Genomic DNA, 21,798 nt, shown 5'->3' with positions numbered 1-21,798 from the left:
CCCATCCTATCCCATCCCATCCCACTCCACTCTCTCTCGCTCTCTTTTTCTCTCTCTCCTTCATTCTGTCATCCGCGCGCCGCCTGCTGCCGTCCGCTGCACGGAGCCGTGTGCATGCGTCGGGGAGCGGGGGGGTACGCTGCGCCGGTTCCTCTGGACATCTCCGAATAACGGCGCTTGACAAGCGCGTGGTGGAGGAGGAGCCCGCTCGGGCTTTGTGTGGGGGGGGGGGGGGGGGGGGGGGGGGGGGAGAGACTGGACCTGGACCGGGGCCAGGAGCGAGCACCGGGGACCGGTGGAGACGCGCCGTGGCTCCTGATCAGCCCGCTCTCTGAAAACATGTCCGAGTTTTTTCTCCTCACCTTCTTGGCCCTTTTCTTGGGATTATTTCCATGCGCTGAGCCGTCGGCAGTGCCGGATGAGCGCAAAGGTAAGGGACAAGCCGGGCAATTTGGAGGGGGGGGGGAGGTTGCTCAACTTGGCACCCCTACGCATGCTTGAATTGTTCTGTGCATGCGTGATGAAGAGCAGAGTTGGACATTGACTTCTTGTCTTTTCTGTGGCACTGTGCCATATCATAGCACATTACTGGCGTATTTGCGGAGGGGGGCGGTGGGGGGGGCAGTCACGTTCAGCGTGTGCGTGTGCTATCATACAGTGCAGCAGGTGAATGTCTCCCCCAGGGCTGCGTTTGTCCCTCTTAGGAGATTTTGCTCTGAAGCGCCGGTGTGGGAGCACGCCGTTGATGTGGGAATGCACAATGTGGATCAAAACGTCATCCCTCCTCTGTGTAATTATTGGTGGAAAGCAGAGAATGACTTGCATGGGGGGGCGGGGAGTGGGGGCAGACTTCAATTTGTACTTGCAATTTGAATTTCGGTTTGACGGGAATAAAGTTTCAGAGGCTTAGGAAATCTTCAATTGCTCAAGAGCCTTTGACGTTGAAACATTTGTGGCGTCGGCGTTTCAATCCGATGAACTATGAAGATCTCTGTCATCATTTATTGCATCGTATTTATCATCATAATCATAAAAACAACACCATCGAAATCAAGAATGCCTTCAGGTGAAGAACCAAAGGTCACATCCTGATTTTGATTGACGTATGTGCTTTATGAGAATAAATTGGATTGGGTCGCATGGGATCGAAGAAAAAGAAAAAAGACAGCCCGGTTATTGGAAAACAAACATTTGCACATTATGAATTCCATGCGCATGACTTCCATTTTAAATTCCATGGGAATAAAGTTTAAAATTGAGGAAGCGGAGCATTGATCCTCAGCAAGCCTCAAATATGAATAACAACGACAAGATTGTGTTCAATCTCGATATCGACGTTGAATTTGATACAAATGAAGTCATTAACGATTCTCAAATTTCAACGAGATCGCAGACAATCCTCTGGATAGCTCGAAGATCCTACTCAAGAAAAAACCCCAAACCGCTTCACGGCTCATCCAAGGGTAGCAATTGGAAAAAGAAGCTCGCGTTCCGTCCTGACTCCTTTTGGATTTTGAATTCTATTGGAATAAAGTTGAAAAGCCATTCCAAATTCTTCCGGTTTAACTAACAATTGCTGCACTCCGAGGCACATTTTGTGGCAGCAGTATTTCAATCTGACAAGCAGCAGCCACAAGTTCTAATGATAAAAAGAAGCAAAAACGCACATCTAATATTATTTGTAGCCCGAAAGTTGCCAAGAAAGAAATCTCTCTTTTTGAAAATGTAACTTTCTGCTGTGGAGTTAATGACGCTCTGACCTTTGCCGCTCTCGAGCCCGGAGGTCACATTTCTCACACTTTTTCTATTTTCCAGCAATGGCAGGACGAGCTATGGCTGTCCTGAATTTCCCTTTAAAAAAAAAAAAAGTGAGAGAGCGAGAGTTTTTTTGTTCGTGTGTATCATTTCCCTTGCAGCCACATGAGGGAAAAGGAAAAAAAAAAACATAAAGGTACTATTTACCTCTCTTGCTGTGCATGAAATGAGAAGCCCAACACTCTTGTCCTCCCCGAGGACGCCTCGGCAACCGAGGAAGGAAATAAGAGCACCTCTCTGAAATTTCACAAAACGCTGCTGGCAATTTTAATTTATTTTTTTTTTAAACTATTATTATTTTCTGTTTGTCAACACTGCAGTGTTGAGATTTTTTGGTGTAGCCAGAATCAAAGAGAAGAATTACATGGCATCCGGTTGCCTCCTTTGGGCCGCTCCGACGAGATGAAAATGCCGAGATCCCGTACCGGATTTTCATCACCTCGCTCACGCACGTCCCCGTGTCCGCTCGCTTTGGCGGTCTTTGTGCACGCCGACAAAACAAGCGCCAATGCCGTCCTGTCCTGTCCCTCTGCACGGGCACGGAGATTTAAAAAAAAAAAAAAATGCCAGCTCTCTGAGTGTTGTCTAAATGGACCGTAATGATAACGGCTTGCAACACCAAAGCTGCTTGTCAGCCTAATTAGTCTGATATTAATTTGCTTTGTGGTAGCAGCATTGTCATGTTGAATGCCAAGTGGTGAGCTGCTGCTTTCTGCCGCATGCAATTTCAAGTATTCCGACATGCCCATTGATGCAATTGTTTGGCTGTGAATGAAATGAGCTATAGAAGTCGTCCAGTTTAAAAAAAAAAAAAAAAATCCAGCTCAAGGTTGTTTGAAATGCGTCCTCCGTTAAGGATGATCCTAAAGCCATGTAGGACAGCGGGAAGGCTTCCTTTTTTTAGATCACAGAATTCTACGCGAGAGAGCACGTCGACACGCCACGATAAATCAAGGATTCAATCAATTTCCATCCCTGCGTCCTTCGATTAATCCGCTCGTTATAATTGGCTTTCCAGACAAAGAAACCTGACGTCCATCTTTTTTTTTTTTTTTTTTTCTTTCGCATTAACAGAATACAACATATCCTCTGCAAATATAATTACGCTGCGGAACAGCGACATTCAATGGAACGCGTGCCGTTGAGGTAATTCCGGGCACAATTGGAAATTATTCCAAAGGAATGAAGTTACATGCGAGATGTGTGGAGCCGGTGGAATGGATCACCATTATGCGAGATAATTGAATTTTCGTCATTCTTGATGACATTCAGCATCCTGTTCTGACGCGATTGATTTCGACCTCCGCTAGCGTGTGAAGGCAAAATGGCGGCGTCATCCTGGCACGTCACAGATCACCAAAAAGGAGCTCCAAAGAGACATCGGCATTTGTTTTTTTTTTGTTGTTTTGTTTTGTTTTTTTATGGAAAAGGCAACAGGAAGATATAAATTGCGGCTTTAGAAAACATCTTTGAAAAAGATCTATTTTTTTTCTTTCAAACGATTATTACTGTTTGAATGATAGCAACTGTCCATCCAAAATTCAAAATCAGTCAAAAAAACAAACAAAAACGAATACACAAGCGTGCACAAATTTCCCACACAACCACAATTGATGAGCATTGCTTTACACACCGGAACCCCATTTCGTGTAGCGACTGTATTTATTTATTTATTCATGTATGTATTTATGTTTTGGATTTGGGCTGTGACCACCCTGTGCGGCCGCACATGACGAACATGCCAAAAAATGTCACCGCGGCGGTAAAATTGAGAACTTCGCTTTCGCCAAGATGAACTGGAGTGCTGCTTTCATCCTGTGTTTTGTTGACCTTTCACGGTTGGCCGTCTTTTTTTTTTTTTCCATCTCTGTTTTACATATTTCTCGGGGGGGGGCATGAACACAAAACCAACACGAATCGTGCCAAAGCCGCCTGGCGTTTCGGTCCACATCCTGCTCCGTCCAGGTGGCATCGCTGTCTCCTTCAGCGATTGGTGTTCCTCAGGGCGGAAGGAGGCCGGCGCCACCTCATTACTTTCTTGGCCCGGCGCTCGGACAAACCACATGTGGATTCCGGTCAATACAAAGCGCAAAGAAGGAGCTCTGCGTGAAAGCAAAGGTCGTTCGGCAGTCAGATGAGGAAAACCATCGACCGCCATTGTTGTCTGCGTTTGCGCCGCTCATATCCGACGGACGCCGCCTCAGGTGCTCTTCAAGTGTCCCTCGTCGGTTCTTGGCTGGAAAACCAGACGAGTCGTCAGAAACGGTCCGACGGTTGCTCACGCCCAAAAACATAAATGAGCAGCTGAAGCACTCGAGGCGAACCGCAGCGTTTGGAATGTTTTCCCGAAAAAAAAGCACATTCGACGTTTTAGTGGCCATTACCGCTTTTCCGAGGGTGTCCGAGTTAACAGCTGACTCAGCGCTTGCGTGCTTCTGTCAGTCTTTCGCCTGCTCTGAAGAGACCTTAAAACAGCTGACAGACCCGTTCAGTGATGTCAGCTAAGTGTTGCTGTCATCAGTCTCGGGGCAGAGGTGATGTTTGGCCCCTCAAGCTGCACGAGGGGGCAGTGGACCAGCCCCCGACCGGGCAAATCAAACTCATTTGGGACACTGCTCGTCTCACTCCTCTTGGCCAAAGTCGCTAAGTGAAGCCACTGAACGAGCCCCCGACTTCAACTATGCAGGGATAGGGCTCCGTTGTAGGGGGGCGCTACAATACCATTTTGTGTGTGTGTGTGTGTGTGTGTGTGTGTGTGTGTGTGTGTGTGTGTGTGTGTGTGTGTGTGTGTACTTTTAGATGGCGAGTTTAAAATATCACATTGATCGCCAGTCCCAGCATGTGTGCAAAGTTTGGGGAATTTTTGCTCATGTTTAGGCCCTCAAGAAATGATTCATTAAGGAGAATGAGAATACTAATAGTCATTATAATAATAATTTAAAAAAAAATTCTTCTGCCCTCTCAACTGTGTCAGAAAAAGTCAGAATTTCAGATTGACTTTCATTCGCTCAGAGCGTTTCATTGTTTGTTGATTGAATAAAAAGTTCGTAAAATGGCAAATTCAAATGGCTTATTTTGTAAGAACAAAGCAACAGAGAAACTTTTTTTTTTTTTTAAAAATCCGTGCAGCTACATACATGTTGTCATGTTTGTTACGTATACATTGGGAATCCTAAAATATAAAGCTATAATTTATTTTCACATTACTTTTGGTCACTAAGTAATGTGTGTCAGTGGCCTTAAGTTGCCCGACTTCCCACGTGTCGATATCTCCCTCATCATCCATGTGGCAATCCGAGTTTCACCTCCGATCCGATCTTCAACTCAAAATCGGTGCCCAATCCATTCAACGCTGCCATCTACTGGTGTCTATTTGTATATACTTGTGGGTGCCGGCAAACAATTGGATTGCAGTTGATGAACGCAAACATTCATTGTACTCAATGGCCCAATATCACCTCTCTGTTTAATGCTCTCCAATCCAATCATCAATAGATTGTCTCACGTTATGAACGCCTTTGGCCGGAAAGTGACACACGACCTTGATTAGCAATTGAAAGAGTGAGCTTCCATTTTCAAATCTAATCATCTGACGTCCTCGGAGGACCCACCGTGTGCGCCAAGGGACTCGTGTTTGATTTTTTTTTTTTTTTTTTTAATCTCCAGGTGATACTTAAATTGAAAATGTGATTAATGAATCAATAAGTTTCCCGCTGAGGAGCCTTGGCATGACTGGAGTTAATTCCGAGGGAGTGTCTCGGCCATATACCGAAAGAGCGGCTAGAAATGAAAAAAAAAAAAAAAAAAGTACATCAATTATTAATGGTGTAAAGCGCAACTGCTTTATTGCCAGATATTCTAATGAGAATAGGTCTCATAGGGGCAGTGGTAAAATAAAATGAGTTGGGTGAGAATGAGGTCATTATTGGGTGATGGATATGCTGCAATGCATCATAAAATCTCAAAGTAAGGCTGACGTCATGCGGTGTCGGCAAAACCTGGGCGCACGCCACACACACGCCAACCAATAAAGGCGGCCGCGTTGCCGGCATTTACACGAATCGGCTCCACTCTCAAGGTTCCCCGCTCATATGCAGGGTTCCTGCAGAAAGGCTCTTTTTTCGGTGGAGGGTGGTAGGAAATTCATACAAAGACTTTATTTTTCCTTTCAGAAATATGTAATTTATTCTTTGGATTTTTCAAACTTCCTCCATGCTTTGCCCATCAAGGTGTTATTCGAGTGCCTGCATACTGACGGCCCCCGCTGCGAAGCCTCCTTCGGAACGGGAAATCTGAATAAAACAAACATGGCAAGCGCTTGAAAAGAGTGCGCGGCTTTAAATGTCTGTCAGTCAGAGGGTTTGAAAGGGTGAAGGGCAGCCCCCGCAGGACAAGCCCCCGCATTATTCTGTGCTCTCGCCGTGCTCCGACACCTCTCGCAGTGTCAGAAGCCGCCAAGTGAAAAACGGCGCTGCGTATTTATTCTGTGTTGACGTCACGTCACGTAGCATCGCTGGGATGTTGTGTTGCCATGGGATCGTTTTTTTTTTTTTTTTTTTCTCGCATCAGAGCCTGGAGAATCCACTTTGTTTTTTTATCATTAACCTTACGCTTTGCATTTAATATTTGCTGCGCTCGTCTCCTTTCAAAAATAAGCAAAACAAAACAAACCACAAGAAAAAAAGAGGAGCGCGTTTTTTGTGATTGATTGTGTGGTTCGGTGACATGCCGCTGGCTGACCCGCATCATTTTCAAGCAAGCTGTTGCGCTGAGCTCATGCGTCAACAGCTGACAGCGCGCCACCGAAAATAATGTTGTTTGATTGTCACCGGCTAATAAATGAGATGTTGAGATGGTTTGTTATGAAAGCAACAAGGCGACACTTTTCGACGCGCGATACGCCACGGAAAGCTTCATTCGTGCTTTCCCACCAAAATGCGGAAAATAAAAACAACCCATTTGAGATGGCGCACATCTCAAGCAAAGGCAAACTTGCGTTTTGCCTTTTGTTTTGTTCCCCCCATAAAAGTCTCGTCTGACCCGTTCAGTGCTCTTGTTAGTTCTGTGCAATATGGACAAACTTTTATAGAAAGGCCCTCATTTGACCTTTTCGACATTTCTCAACAAAACAAGTATTTCGAAGACACAATTTGTTCCCTCACTAAGGCGTCCCAGTGGTCCAGTGGTTAGCGCGTCGACCTCACAGTGCAGAGGGCGTGGCTTCGATCCCGGCTGCGGCCTTCCTGTGTGGAGTTTGCATGTTCTCCCCGTGCCTGCGTGGGTTTTCTCCGGGTACTCCGGTTTCCTCCCTCACATTCCAAAAACATGCCTGACAGGCTGATTGAACACTCGAAAATTTTCCTAGGTATGAGTGTGAGCGTGGATGGTTGTTCGACCGTGTGTGTCCTGCGATTGGCTGGCAACCGGTTCAGCGTGTCCCCAGCCTACTGCCCGAAGACGGCTGGGATAGGCTCCGGCACCGGCCTGCGACCCTTGTGAGCATAAGCGGATCGGAAAATGAATGGCTGGTCCCTCAATTAGGAATCGACATCGATAAGAAGTTTCGATCATGAAATTGGAATCGCCATCCCCCCAACGCAACTTTTTATCTCATGTTTGGACACGCCCGAGGTCATCTACCTGGATTGGTGAAATAGCAGAAGCCAATCAAGCCCGCGGCCTGTGACGTCACCGCGGCGCAGACTCAAAAGCGTCCCAGAGTAGAATTGACCGAGTGACGCTGCGTTGATGCTAGCCGGGGACTCTCTCCTCCCCCCAGCTGCCACCTGGCACAGAGGCCGAGGGCTCACAGGGCTCCATCTCGCAGTCTTGGCCCAGAGCAGCCCAACACACAGGGAAGGATTCATCCCTCCCCCAAACGAGATTCATTCAGCAGACGAACCTCAAGCCAGCTGATGATGCCGCGCGCCGTCCCCTCCTAAAGAACAAACCACGCGTGTGGCAATTACAAACTAAACGACGCTATTCCTTGACACTTTTTGTTTCGTTTGGATTTGAAAAGGAAAATGCGGCAGGGACGGCAAAATTCAAACAAAAATCTACATTTGGATTCCACCTTGAATCGCGAGATTCCGAGACAACATTCAAAGGGGGAGTAAATATACAGATTAGCATGCTGTCTTGTCCATTATTAACATAAGACGCGTGCGGTTCAAAGCTGTTTTTTTTTTTTTCCACACAACGCGAACGCAGTAATGTATGCACTGCGCGCACATGGATGTTGATCCTCGAAAATGAAAGTCTGCACTGCGTGTGAGTGTGTGTGTGGATGTAGTCATTTCCTTTCCTGCCAGAGCTAATTGTCATCCAGCCCGCTTGGATGGAAGATATACCAAGGCAGAGTGCTGGCATCGTTCACGCTTCAGAGCGCAAAAATCAACAAGCGCGCACCTCGTTGACTGACCAGCGCGTCGCATTTCGACGGACTAACAATATCGACGCCGGTGGTGTTTTCGAATGCATGACCGAGGCCTGACTTTGCACCTTAAGATGCTTTTAGGTCTCGAATATTTGCGAGATGGTAGGATGAATAATTGAAAAGGGCTCCCATGGAACAGTTGGTGAATTGGAAGACGTAAAAGAAAAGTCGAGCGGCCTTCGCCGAACCAGCAGCGATTCCGCCGTCCCCTTGTCGCCACCTGTGATTGAATCTTGTGTTGTTTTGGGTTGCAATTGGATCATGCGCGGCAGCTGGCATCAGTCGGATCGAGGATGGTTCCCTGACACGCTTCTGAGCGGTTCATCTTGGTTGTCTTCTCACGCTCCGTTGGATGGCGGCGCTCATTAACCGCGCAACCCAACAATCGAAGTTCAGCCGTGTTTGTTTGGAAACACCTTTGATAAGATTAGAGCCATTCCGCCGCCTTGCTTGGCTTTCACTCATTCTGATTTCTTGCTGGCCGCTTGTAAATGTGCACGAGCGACGTGCGATGAAACTCGCCACTCCCAAAAGTGAGGAGACGGATCCGAGCTCTCGGCTCTCAGATGTGCTTGGCTGTCGCCGGTATCGGCCGCTACCTGGCTTCTTATATAAGCCATTTTGTTTGTAAACAAGTGTTGCTTCGAGGCAAATTCAGGACTCGTACTTGGCCTTCTTTTAGTGTGCTGTCAAACTAAACATTAAACAAAAGAGCATTACACTGTGTGTATTCCAAAATGACCACATCACTTTTTATCAGCGCGTTTAATGTTCACGCATAATGGCACACGCTAACGAATATCATCTGTGTCGGGGTGATGACGCAACACATAAAGACAGATAATATTACAGCACTCATGTGTATATATTCTTTATCCTCTGCACAAGTGGTATAATATTATAGAGTGCTATTTATTAGAAACACACAAAAATGCGAGACTGGACTGGATTAATTTCATTTCAATGGCAAAATTTGTTTTGAAATGAGAGCGGCTTGGGTTGCTGAATGACTTATTTTTGTGGGGGAGCAGAGCTCTTCTCTTGATTGAAAGATTACTGTTGACAGAGAAAGAGTATTAAAAAAAAATTTTTCCAGACGGAATTAGTATGTCTGGTGGAGTTCACCATAATTCTTCACAAGTAGGCTGATTATACTTTTACTGGCTTGCTCACGGTGTCTTTCATGTTCATATGGAGCAAATTTGACAGTATTTTTGGATTGCTGTTGCTGACTTTATTCTATTTTCACTCGCACGGATTTCAAATTGAAATTCAAAGTGAATGCAATGTCGACACGAGTGCCTCTCACGGCGCTTCCTGTGATTTCCACCCAAGGTGAAAGCAGTCATTTTAACACCAAAGGTGGAAAGAAAAAAAAAACATGACGGTTTTGAGGAACAGACGTGTTTAAATTAACACCCAACTGAAATCACCAACCACCCATCATTGTGCCAAACGATTTATTTATTTAAGAAATATCCCCCAGCTATATTGTCAGCCGCCTTGTTAGGGGTGGGGGCGGCGGGGGGTCTTATTTATCCATTGCGTCATTCCTTGTTTATCGTAAAGCTACAATTGTCCCGATAGATGGAGATGGTCGAGGACTAGGTGGGGCCAAAGAAGGCAGGACTTCTTTGATGTGCTGGGGAAAAAAAAAATTATACAAAATCAAGGAGTCACAAAAGAGAGAAATGACAGCGACTCAGCGGCCATGATTGAAATCAGAAAGGCAGGGGCGAGGCGCCAGGGCAGTCACCACTCTGATTGGCTGACACATGTGGAAAGGGGCGGGGTTGACCAGCACGCAAGCAATTCGGAGACACGAGGTCACTTCAACAACAGCTTTGGAACACTTTCATCGCATGTTTTGATAAGATAAGATCAGAAAACCTTTATGGGAAAAGCTGGGCTCATTAAGTTCAGAATGATTGATTAACTGAAGCTGTGTTATGGATCGAATGTTTCTAACAATTGAATTCTCCCATGTGCTCTCTCTCTCTCTTACTGGCAATTTGATCAGCCTGTTTTTTTATTTCTAGATTTTTATAACCGTCTTGTGCAATCAAATATGGAGTCTCATCTTCACGCTCGTCCCTAAAAAAACAAACAAAAATAAAACATCGTGTAACTCAGTAAACTACAAAATATTGCGTCACTTTTCACATCAGCCTGTTTTTTTATTTCTAGATTTTTATAACCATCTTGTGCAATCAAATACGGAGTCTCATCTTCACGCTCGTCCCAAAAAAAAAAAAAAAACATCGTGTGACTCAGTAAACTATAAAATGTGGCGTCAGTTTTCACATTGTTGCTAAGCAAACCCATTGATACTTTTTCAGTCGATGCCGGCTGATAAACAGAACCCGTCTCACCTTGAGAGAGTTTATTCCGCACCACTCCAAGTAAATAACGAGCGTGAAAGCTAAACGCCGGCGAAACAGAAAGGACCAACGATGCATAACTCGCGCCTATGTTGTCTAATAACACAAATCGAATGAAAATGACACCGGCGTGTGCATGGTGTGGGCGTATGCTAGCAAAACTGCTCTAATGACTCGGAAGTGGAGCCTGTGAGACGAATTAAGTGCAAATGAAACCTCACACTGTAGGCGGGGGCCAATCACTTGTACACAACGAGCAAATAAAAGGTCACACACAATAGTAATCAGCAAATCATTTCCGAAACCATTATCTTTGCTTTTTTTTCCCCAATCAGTATTTTCTCCCAATTTGTTTCCTCACGTCTTGAAACATCCAATCGGCTTCTTTAGTTTTTTTATTATTATTATAACAAAGTCTGAGGTGCGCTCTCCAAAACTTGCTTTAAATTTTGCTGTGAAGGATCCCAGAGAGGCAATTGCGCACCCATTCAGATGCTCGTTTGATTTAGTCTGTTATTTTTATATATTTTTTTTTCTGTTTCTGTGTTTAAGTACAGGTTTCCTGCCAGCATAAGCTTTGTAATATGCTTTTTTTTATCTCTGAAGTAGGTGATACATAACAGCTGGCAAAAACAAAGAGATGGGGAGGAAAAAAAAAAAAAAAGCAAAACCTGAGTATGTTCCCGCAGGGTTAAGAATAGACCCACATCGGCAAAAAAAGTATAATTTTTTTTTTTTCATCACTTGTGTTTGTAGTCACATGCACGTATTTCGAGCAGATCATAAAAATGAGATGCAAAGCAGTTGCAAGTGGAGAAATGTCACAGCTTACCTGCCGTCGATGGCGCTGAGACAGTGCGTGCCCGTTGGTGCGAACTTTTGTGACAATCGTCTTTCCTCTTTGAAATGAATGGAAATGCCAATAACAACAAAAAATGTGTCGTATGTTTTTGGCTGAGAAAAGTAACACGATAAGCTTGTACTTTGTCACACTGCATCAGTTGAATGGCCATCATGCTGCTGCCCGCCATGGCCGCCTGGGGGCAGTATATGACACACAGACAGATACACTGTACAGTAGGAGACGTCTCATCTCCTTGCAGAGGTTCAAGAATAGCTTTGAGTACTTTTTATTTTGACTGAAATGGATTGCTACAAAGTTTGTGGTCAAAGATCTGTTTTTTCAAGGGTTCGATGAGATTCCCATTTTTAGTCAAAACACCGCAGTTATGACTTCTGGTTCGGTTTTTATTTTTGAAACTCCATTTTGGTCCACGGTCGACCACTAGATGGCAGCACACATGGTTTTGATGAGTTTTTGTTGTATTGAATGTCAGCCGCTGTCATCCTGCTTTTTACGCCTACAGAAAGTGATGGGTGCACGTTCGTTTTATTGTCTTTGGGTTTGAGTATTGATCTATATTGTTAGAAGTTTGTTCATTGCTTTTGCTGCACTGTACTGTATGTATGGAATGTGCGATGATATTATTTTAAAAGTGTGTTTCAAGACTTTAAATGAATTAGGTGCTGTAAATGCTCTAAAACATGCCTGGAGAGAATTTAAATTGGGTATTTCTATATCGCTGATTTCACTTTTTTTGGATGTGGTCTGCGACATAACACCTGTGATGGAGGAGGTGGGGTGGGGTGGGGGGGGGGAGGGGAGATTTTACAATTAGCATTAAGCTAGCGGGCTAAAGGCTAAGCTATACGCTTGTTCTCAAATGCACAGCGTTCTCTTCTCATCGTTTTATGTTTATGCTGATCGTCAACTACAACTCGGAAGTGGCATTAAACAGCTTGAAACCTCTTTTTTGGAAGAGTTGTTCACTCTGCCACCGCGCTTGCTGTGAAATGAGTCGCGTTCGCTACCACCATGCAGGCACATTTGTAGCAGTCTGTAATGAAAGTAGTAAATAGTACACTCGATGGGACGTTCTTTCCACCCCAACTTAATTACGGAGCAAACTGCTTCAGTCCAGTTTGCATTAAACACCGCCTATTGATGTACACATGCAAAGCAACCTATAGCTCCATTTGCAATGAATGAGGAAGCAAGTCGCTGAGCAAGTCGGTTACTGCAATTAGCAGCACGCTGAGAAAAATGAAGACCTTGCGGGTTGCCTTGCGCGGAACAATGGCGGCTGCGCGCAAGGCGACGGGGAAATGGCCACGTGACTCCGGTCCTAATCTCCCAAACAGAAGTAGAAATGACCTGACAAGTGGCAACCTCTCCTGAGATAGCCGCTCAAGAACGCAGCCCATTAACTGAGCTGACGAGTGTGCCTTCTTGTCATCCGTGTCAAGTGTATCCAGTGAAGCTTGTTGGAAGGGACTGAAATATGAATAACTGCAACAACAAACATCTAAAAATAAATAATGATGCCAAAATGGCCTTGAAGGGCCACCGCCGCCGTCATCAAGCGTGGCGAACGTGAAACGACAGCTCTCGTTTTTAGACACTCTGCTCTTGACCCCCAGCTTCGCCGACACGTTCGTTTCTTTCTCACTTTGGCGCTTCGTCGTTCCTACCAATCAGTCAAGACAAAGAACGCGAGCTCCCCGAGGTCTGCGACAATCCGCAGACGATGTCTTGGGAGACTTTCGCAGACCAGCGAGGGGCAACGACACTCAGAATAGTGCAATGCACGGTAATGATGACGTACTGCTGTGACTCAGCAGGTTTCGGAGACATTATATGAGATGGGAAAATACTGTACGTGCAAATTGAAATTGGGTCTGGACAAAAAACAATGTCAACAAAATTCATCCGGCAACTCCCCATGGTTCGGTGAGGCCGGTCACAGATGAGTGCAAACCGAGGACATAACGGGAGTCGCGGGACCACAATTCCGACATGTTTATTTCATATTCAGACTCTTTCAGCGAGTTGACACACGGTGGGAGCACATGGGAATCTGCGCAATTTATATTTACGTGTTAGTTTTCATCCCGGCAATTAGACGCCGCGATCAGATAGACGGGATCAAAGGCTGTGCTTCACACTGCGGGTTCGTAATGAATATCGATGTTGATTATTTTATGACCACAATATTTCACAGGGTTTTGCAACTAATTTCATGAAAGAAAATCGTAAATCCATTCCATATATTTCCTTGATAACCGGTCATTTTGGGTTGTTTTTATCTATCGCAAGTGCACTTGGTTGTCTGTTGTTGCTATTTGTTTATTTATTTTATTTATTTTTATTTAACATGTTTATGTATTAATGTCTTATGGAATTTTAATGTAAATATTTTAGCTGTGTGTGTTCAATGCAGTACATGTTTGCACTGTGGTTGAGAGAGGAAAGTAATTTCATCTCTGCTGTATGTTACACACAGTGTGTCAAACCTACGGCCCGCGGGCCGGAACCGGCCCCCAAGGAGGTTCGATCGGGCCCGCAGGATCATTTAAAAGTGAAAAAAATGTATAAAAGACACGGAATGAATATTTTTACTAAGGTGCAATTCATGGAGTATCCGCAAAACACACTGTTTTGATCAGAACAAAGGAAAGACATTATATTTTGGTTATATATAGCAGAGTATGGTATAATTTTAAAGATCCGGCCCACTTGACATCTACCGAGGCCATATGTGGCCCACAATGTGAATCGAGTTTGACACCCCTGACATAGAGCACATATGACAATAAAAGCTGACTTGACTTGACTTGACTTTTGTAATGGCCGCAGAAAATCAACCTTCAAGCCATGGAATCTTTTTTTTTTTTTTAAAAACCCAAAACTTTCTTCCCAAAACATTCATTTTCTTCCCCACGGAGGACGGGCAGGGCGTCACCCACAGAATCCACGGCGCTGCCCGATCCGAGTTCCCCATTGTAATATTTCGCATCTGCTGCATTGGCGTGAGAGATTAACAGAACAATGGAGGGGAGCATATGATGCCACGCAATAATATAATAATCAGCTTATCCTTGCGTACGTGTACCGTATACTCGGGGAAACAAGTCGCCAGATGAAATGTGTTGTCACGCTATAACAGTATCCGGATTAAACCGTGCGTGGAGACAAACCCGTCTACTCGTGAAGCCGCTGCTATGTAGTTAGCACAATGATACTGCCGGCCCATGCTTTCCATTTTTCTTGGAAAATAGTTTGCCCTTTTGCCATCGTGAGCTGGAAAGGAAAAAAAAAAAAAAATCAATGATAACTGAGAATATCGTAAATATTGTTTGTAGGCCTCTATTCTTTTGGCTTTAATTACTTCTTGAAAAGTTTTTTTGTTTTTAATAATTTGGTCAATGGAACTCTCCTGGGGATGAAAACGCCCTCAGCCAAAAATCACCATAACAAGTGTTATCGTCCGGTTTATTTCAAAGGGGAGTCAGGACATGTGTGGGGGGTGGGGGGGGGCACCGCAGTATCTTTCATTTATTTCCATGGCAGTGGAAATGCCTGCTGCAGGCAGAATCTCCCCGCGGTAGCCGAGCTCTTCATTATTAAAGCCCCCTCGCCGACCATCCTCCACACTTCTCTGACCTAATGACTTCCTGGAGAGCCGAGCCTCGCTTTAAAGTGCATTTCTAGTTTGCACTTTCTGGCTTGTTGTGGAGCAGCAGCCAAAGCGCCGCATCATTGTTCTTTATAGCATCTGGTGGAAGGAGAAAATGGGCTCTTCCTTTTGTGGCATTAAATATTGATGTCTATTTATAGATACGCAGAAGAGAACTTTGGTGGAAGGAAAGAAGGGAAAATTGCTTCAGACTTTTGATTTAGCGCCTTCGAGCTGTATCCGCTATCGAACGATTCATCGGCCCAACGGGTGAGCGTCTGTTTTCGTTTAGGACTCGTCAACATAAAAAGTCATGTACGCAATAAACACCTACGTGACGCGTTCCGTGTTGTCGCCGTCGGGCGGAAGCTTCTTTTCTCCCAAACCGTTCATTTGCAGGACATACTTAAAAAGGCACAAGTATCCTTGACGACATTTTCAACACCGCGGACGCTATGATGGTACGGGCCACTGACATTTGAGGTCATGACCTGCGCAAAAAAAAAGTCACTCGCACGGTCACGTCAGATTAGGCGGAAGCACGGCCCAAAAAGATTCCACCGTACTTCGTGTTTTTCATTTGATTGTTTTAAAAAAAAAAATTCTGTCATCTCGACTTGAAAGAAAGACGTGTTGCGTCTTGTACGTGCCCGTTTGCCGACGTCGCCTGCTTTCGCTGTGCGTTTGCGGAGGGCCTTCAGATGCAACTCGAGCTTTGTGCGGATGATAAAAGAAAAACAAAAAAAAACAGTAAGATACGGTTGTAAATTCACCGCCAATTGACACTCTGGCCCGCACGTACAACGCCACGGCAAAAGACATAAAATAAAGACTGGAACACGTTTGACGACCGTTCAAGTAGCGCCGAGTGAGGCGCCACACAGCCGGCGAGGTGCGCATCGAGTCAACAAATAAGTCCAAGGATGGCTTTTCAGCACGTATGAAAAGAAAAGCAATAACGCCGTGCGTGGTTGCACGTGGCCGCGCTGTCTCGCTAACAGCCATCAAATCAAAGCTTTGATTGTGTGTTTCAACGCAGCGTTGGCTGAATAACCGCATGAGGATGCGCGTGCAGAAAGCAGCCTGGTGTACGAAAGACTTTTTTTTTTTTTTTTTTTTGCCAAGAGAGCTGAAGCTACTTTGATGACACTTTGCTTCCCACGCGTGACTTTTCTGTCCTAAAAAAAAAAAAAAAAACATTCCCGGGTGTGCTGTGCGCTGGTTACTTCTATGGATGCAGCCGCTTGGAAATCAAACGCCCGCCTTGAATTGTCATTTTCGAGCGCGCGCTATCTGACACGCGCGCAGGCGGCGTGGCGCCCGCGCCGCCTGAAGTCGGCTCCGTTCCCGCCAACCGGGAAAAGCGGGACGGCCGGGCGCCCGTTTTGTGAGCCGGTTGTGCGAGTGCACAATGACTTTGTTTTGTTTTGTCTTATTGATTTCATCCTTTGTGCCTTTCCACTGTGAACTTCGGGAGGTTTGTTGACTGAAGATCCTCACTGAAGCGAAAGCACTGCGCCGAGGCAGAAAGACTCTGAAGATGAATCTCCCCGCTGCTTTATTGATAGAGGGGTCAAATGGCACGGCGTCATGCGAGCTTGGACGGCATTCATTATTTTGCCGAAGAGCGGCACGGAGGGCCCCGTTTTAGAATATTCAACCGTACGGCATTGTGTTCTTCTGAGAAAAGCAATCCAATCCTGCTTCAAATGATCCCATTTTCGTTTTCCTCTCCCTTCTTTTCGGAGAAATGCCACGAGTGTTCGTCGATAACGAGTGTGCGTTGTATAATGATTGTCATCACCCATATCCGCTTTGCACTGTGAAATGAAATGAAAGTCCATCCGTCCATTTTCGTTACCGTGCGTTCTCATTCGGGTCACTCGAGGTGAGAGGCGGGAGGGCACCCGAGGCGGTTTGCTGGCCGATGCCAGGAAATTCAAATCATACGTTGACGTTACTCTTCCAAACTTTGATCGGTGGTGGGCTTCTGCAGCCCCTTCCCCATCCCGCCCACCCCTGCACCCCTCGCTTATGAGGCGCATGACTTAAGCCCCGTTCACACGGCAACGTTTGGTCCGACGCAGCTCCGAAATAAATCCAGTCGAGCATTCACACGTGCACATTTCGAGAGAGAAGCCCGACCCGAACCTGTTTTACTTCCGTATTCCTGTCGTTTTGGTCCGGAGCAGAAATTGCACGTGTGGCCGCTAGTGGAGCTGCTTTGACGCTGCGCCGGTGTTGTCACGCTCAGCGGCTTTGCACGTGTGACCGCTCCACTAAATTTGCTCCGGTGTGAAATACATCGCAACAAAATATTTCGGTGCAGCGTCGGACCAAATGTGTGCCGTGTGAACAGGGCTATAGAGTGACTCGTTCATGTGCAGTCAGTGTTGAATGATAGAATGGTGTCCAATGCAAAAACCGTGTAAAACCATCAAAACCTTTTTTTTTTTCATATTATTTTCTTGACGTGGCTAAATGCAGTTGACAAATGTAGACAAACGTTTAAAAAATACGTACATTTTGTCCTGTTAGACCATTTACACAGTTTTAACTCATATGACAAAGATTTTTAATCGGAATAGTAATCGTGTGGCAGTGATGTCAGACAGGATTTCATTTCGATACACAAATGTAATTCGTCGCCTGCTCCCGGCCACTCGGGGTGTGTTTGAGGCACGGGGCGCGGATTGCTGTTTCTTTCTCAACCTTTTGAATTTGTTGAAGTAAAACCTGACTAGTAAGGCGCCCGATTTTTAATGAGTTTGTTGTCTTTCAAAGCGGCCGCTACACCCTAATAGCAAAACAATCGTTAGGGTCGTTGTTATTCCCCCCCGCTGAAACGCTCAAGCTGCGCATCCGACAAATAATTGCTTGGGATTTACATGCACGCCGTTGTGCCACAAGTCAGACACCCGGATTCCATTTGCTTACTTGGACAGCGGCGCGGCGCGGGATATTTTTAGAGCGCGCGTCGGTGCCACGTGATGTGCGGTTGTCGTCTTGACTGACTGGAAGTCCAAATATCTTCTTCATCGCGGCTGCGTGGCCGCTTTTGTCGTGTCGTCGGGGAAATATGCCAGCGTGGGGCTGATCCGCCCCCCCGCACCACCGCCGCAGCATCTGCCTGGCCGCTCCCCCGTCCGCCTCGGATGGGATTTACTGATAAAGATAATGCGGTCCGGACCCCCCTCTGTGCACTCGCATCCCGTCGAGCGCCTCCACTTTTTGCCCGCAAATGAAAAAGTGGCCGTGGACCAGAAAATGGGAAACCCGATACACTGAGCCAACGCATTTAGCGTGAAACATGATGTTTACATTCGAACGTTGCCAATTTGCTGCTTAAGAGCAACCATTATCAGTTCGGTGGAAGCCAAGATAATTGACTGGGAATTAGATTATCTCTGTCCAAACATGATTACGGCAAAGCTTAGTGGGCGTCTGCAAATGTTGATCTGTTGCTGGCTGTTGATGCCCAAATTCAATCACAGAGAGGCTATTGATGAAGACATCATTCCGCCACAAAGAGTGACACAAAAGAACACATCAGGGTGAAATTATTGTACAACACCTTTTGTTGGAAAGACATTTATTTCTCTGAGGGGAATACAAAGATTCTTTTTAGTTTGTATTTTTTTCCTACCCCAGTAAAGGCCACTTTGGTCGATCGACCAGTCACATTTCTTGCAGGGGGATAATCATTTTTCAATGTCATTAGCTGCAATCGGGGCATATTGAACTCTTCATGTATAATAGCATTGGTGGAAAGGCTTTGAAAGGAAAAGCTTCACATTTTCATCTTTCTGCCGCTTGGCTGTCGCCGATATTTGGGGATCCGTACCAAGGCAAGAATGGGTTCAGAGCTGCAGCTACCTAATGTGGCTAAATGCGGCCGTGCAAATGCACCTCAGGATACGCGACTCCAAAACCAAACAATCCCGCTACCCAAAAAAAAAAAAAAAAAAACCCTTGGGAAACACGGGCTGAAAAAAAAAAAAAAAACCCTTGTGAAACACGTGCTGAGAAGAATATTAATGAAGTAAATAAAAAGTAGTTTGAGGCAACTAAACTCTCACTTTGCTGGAGTGCTGAAACCACAACAGAAATGAGGAATTACATGTCCGCAACACCTCTCGACAACGTATTCTATACATTTGATATCGATTTGATTGGAATTTGTTACATTAGAGATGAAATGTCATGTTAGAATGTAAGGATGTTTTTTTTTTTAAGCCCAATCTCTCAGTCCTGATAAATGTCAACAAAGTGAAATGTTTATTGTTGTTGTTCTTGAGCAGCGGTCCTCCGAATAATCTCCCCGGAGTGTAAGTTTGCGGCAGGGATTTGATTGGCATTGCGGCGAATGACTTCTAAACATGTCTAATGTTCCATGTAAGAATCCACCCTGTCTCCGTACGACCCCCTCTCATCACAGAGGCCACGCTATGCTATCGAGGGTGTGTGGCTTCGCATCACACCATGCGAACGCAACATCTTGGTGCTGCTCGTTCCCGCTTCACGGCCTTGTGAGATTTTACGCATGAATCAGGAGGGACGCCGTGATGGAGAGCCTCTTTTGGTTGCGTTATCGTCGTGTCACATAAATCACGAGTCATGCAGCCATTTCGAGGCGATTGCCACCATAAACCTTGGCTTCCAGGTGGAGACTATATATCGCTCATTAACGGGATAGGCTTCATGTTGAGCCACTGTGGACTTGAGAAACCTGATTTGGTTTGTTCGCAGACAAACAACGAAAAAACTAATATATTGATGTCCAAAGTTTTTGGGAAGAAGCGGTTTTCTGGAGACAAATGATTCAGCGCAGATCTACATATTTACTGAACTACCGTGTATAACTATAGTTTTAAAATCAAAAGTCAGTAGTTTGTTCAACCGTTTGTTCAAAAACTTCTGTTATAACATAAGAACATGCTTGCAAAACCGTAACATTATTTTTTTATGACATGTAGCAGTTTGACATTTTGGTACATATTTTCGCAAGCGTCATGGAAGTTGACCTTGATTTTCTTTCGCGGGCCACATGAAATGATGCGGCGGGCCAGATCTGGCCCCCCGGGCCTGGAGTTTGACACCTGTGGTTTAGATGATTGAAATTTCGACTCACAGTGTCACATGAAGAGTTTTGCTGTAATCCTGCTGCAGTTTTAGCAGAACCTAATCAGTCCCTATTCAAAAATAGAAACACTCGTCTTGGTTCAAAAACAAAAAAAAACCTGTGTCCACACAAATGCTGTTTTATTTTTTATTCTTATAATTAATATTCTTATTTTTTGGGGGGGTCACAAGGGGGGTCCGAGCACATTTGCAGGCTGCCAGGCAGTATTTTATTCATGGGCTTTACCTGTGTCCACACAAATGCTGTTTTATTTTTTATTATTATAATTAATGTTCTGATTTTTTGGGGGGGTTATTCATGGGTTTGTTCATGTAGATGCTGACACCTCCATTATTCAGCCCGCCACGTCCATGAGAAGAGGTTGGCAAACATGTTGTGTACGAATGGAGCCTTTTGAAACGGTACAAACGGGAGCGTCTTTCCAAAAAATATCGTTCAAACGTACCCATCCGTGCTTTCCTGAAGCTTCTTTTGAGAGATGTTTTCTTGTCTGACTTTAAACATTGTGCATGTTCAACCCCGCTTCAGTTAGTGATTAGTCCCGATGCGTTTCGACAAATGCATCACGTCAGACTTGTCCAAAACGCCGCCCGTGTTCCGGCGCCGTAATCGTCCCACCGCCGATGACTCCCGGATGCCGCAGCAACTTAGCAGAGCGCTGGCAAACGATCTCGACAGTTGTTGTTCTCCCTCCCGTCCTACTGACCGGCGATGTTGCTGCTCATAGCTCATACGTTATTCACATTTAATCAATTCTCCTGCGGGGCGGCGTTTGCTTTGCTGTCTCCTTCTGCAGGAAAAGCAACAACAGGCAAAACGGCCAAAGTGGGCAGATTTAAGTTGTCAGGTTTGCATTTAAAGGTTAGGCCTGTCACTGCCGCGTGGCTCTGGAACAAAGCTGACATGAACTTATAGGAGCACATCTGTCGCCTCGGATCGACGCTGCTTTACCTGCGCCGGTAATAAGATTGTATAGATCCGTTGATGGATTGTCCCAGGCGGTTATTACACACAGCTCCTCTTATCGCTACGGGCAGAGCTACGCTTGTGTTCAATGAACGTTTTGGCCACAGACTTCGAAAAGTCGGTTTTGTGTGATTCTTGGGGATACGCTGCAGGTGAAAGTATTAAAAAGGCGAATCCACTCTTGAGAAATCTTTGCGTGCGATTAAACATGGCGGCACGCGCTTGTGGGTAAACAAAGTCATATTCAGACGCCTCCTATTCCAAGATGGCGGCCAAAAAGACAGCTCACTAGTTTAAACAAAGGCAGGGAGGCGGGGGGCACGCTATCCTGGACTGGTCACTAGCTTAAACGTGGAACCTCTCGACGGTGCAGCAAACACGCCAACCACTAGTCCACCGTGCCGCCCAAAATGTCCCAACTTTCATTCATCCATTAATTTTACGTACCGCTTGTTCTCAGTTCATACGACTCGAACCCAGCTATCTTTTGTAGAAGCGCACGGTACACTCAGAACATGTCCAGAAACCAACATGTGA

The 21,798-nt window shown here is 45.5% G+C and overlaps 1 protein-coding gene across 1 annotated transcript in view; it reads left to right on the top strand.

The window, feature by feature from the left end:
• Positions 1 to 240: 240 nt before the first annotated feature.
• The window catches only part of LOC109521772 (low-density lipoprotein receptor-related protein 1B-like), a 94,842-nt gene continuing 73,284 nt past the window's right edge, over positions 241 to 21,798 (top strand). The window contains exon 1 of the mRNA XM_019879838.1: positions 241 to 430. Within this exon, the coding sequence (XP_019735397.1) occupies positions 340 to 430 (91 nt within the window). The 5' untranslated portion in view covers positions 241 to 339. The remainder of the gene's footprint in view (positions 431 to 21,798) is intronic.

The sequence above is a fragment of the Hippocampus comes genome, unplaced genomic scaffold (assembly GCF_001891065.2).
Source record: "Hippocampus comes isolate QL1 unplaced genomic scaffold, H_comes_QL1_v1.1 scaffold214, whole genome shotgun sequence".
Taxonomy (NCBI): Eukaryota; Metazoa; Chordata; class Actinopteri; order Syngnathiformes; family Syngnathidae; genus Hippocampus; species Hippocampus comes.
This window is presented reverse-complemented; position numbering and strand designations above follow the sequence as displayed.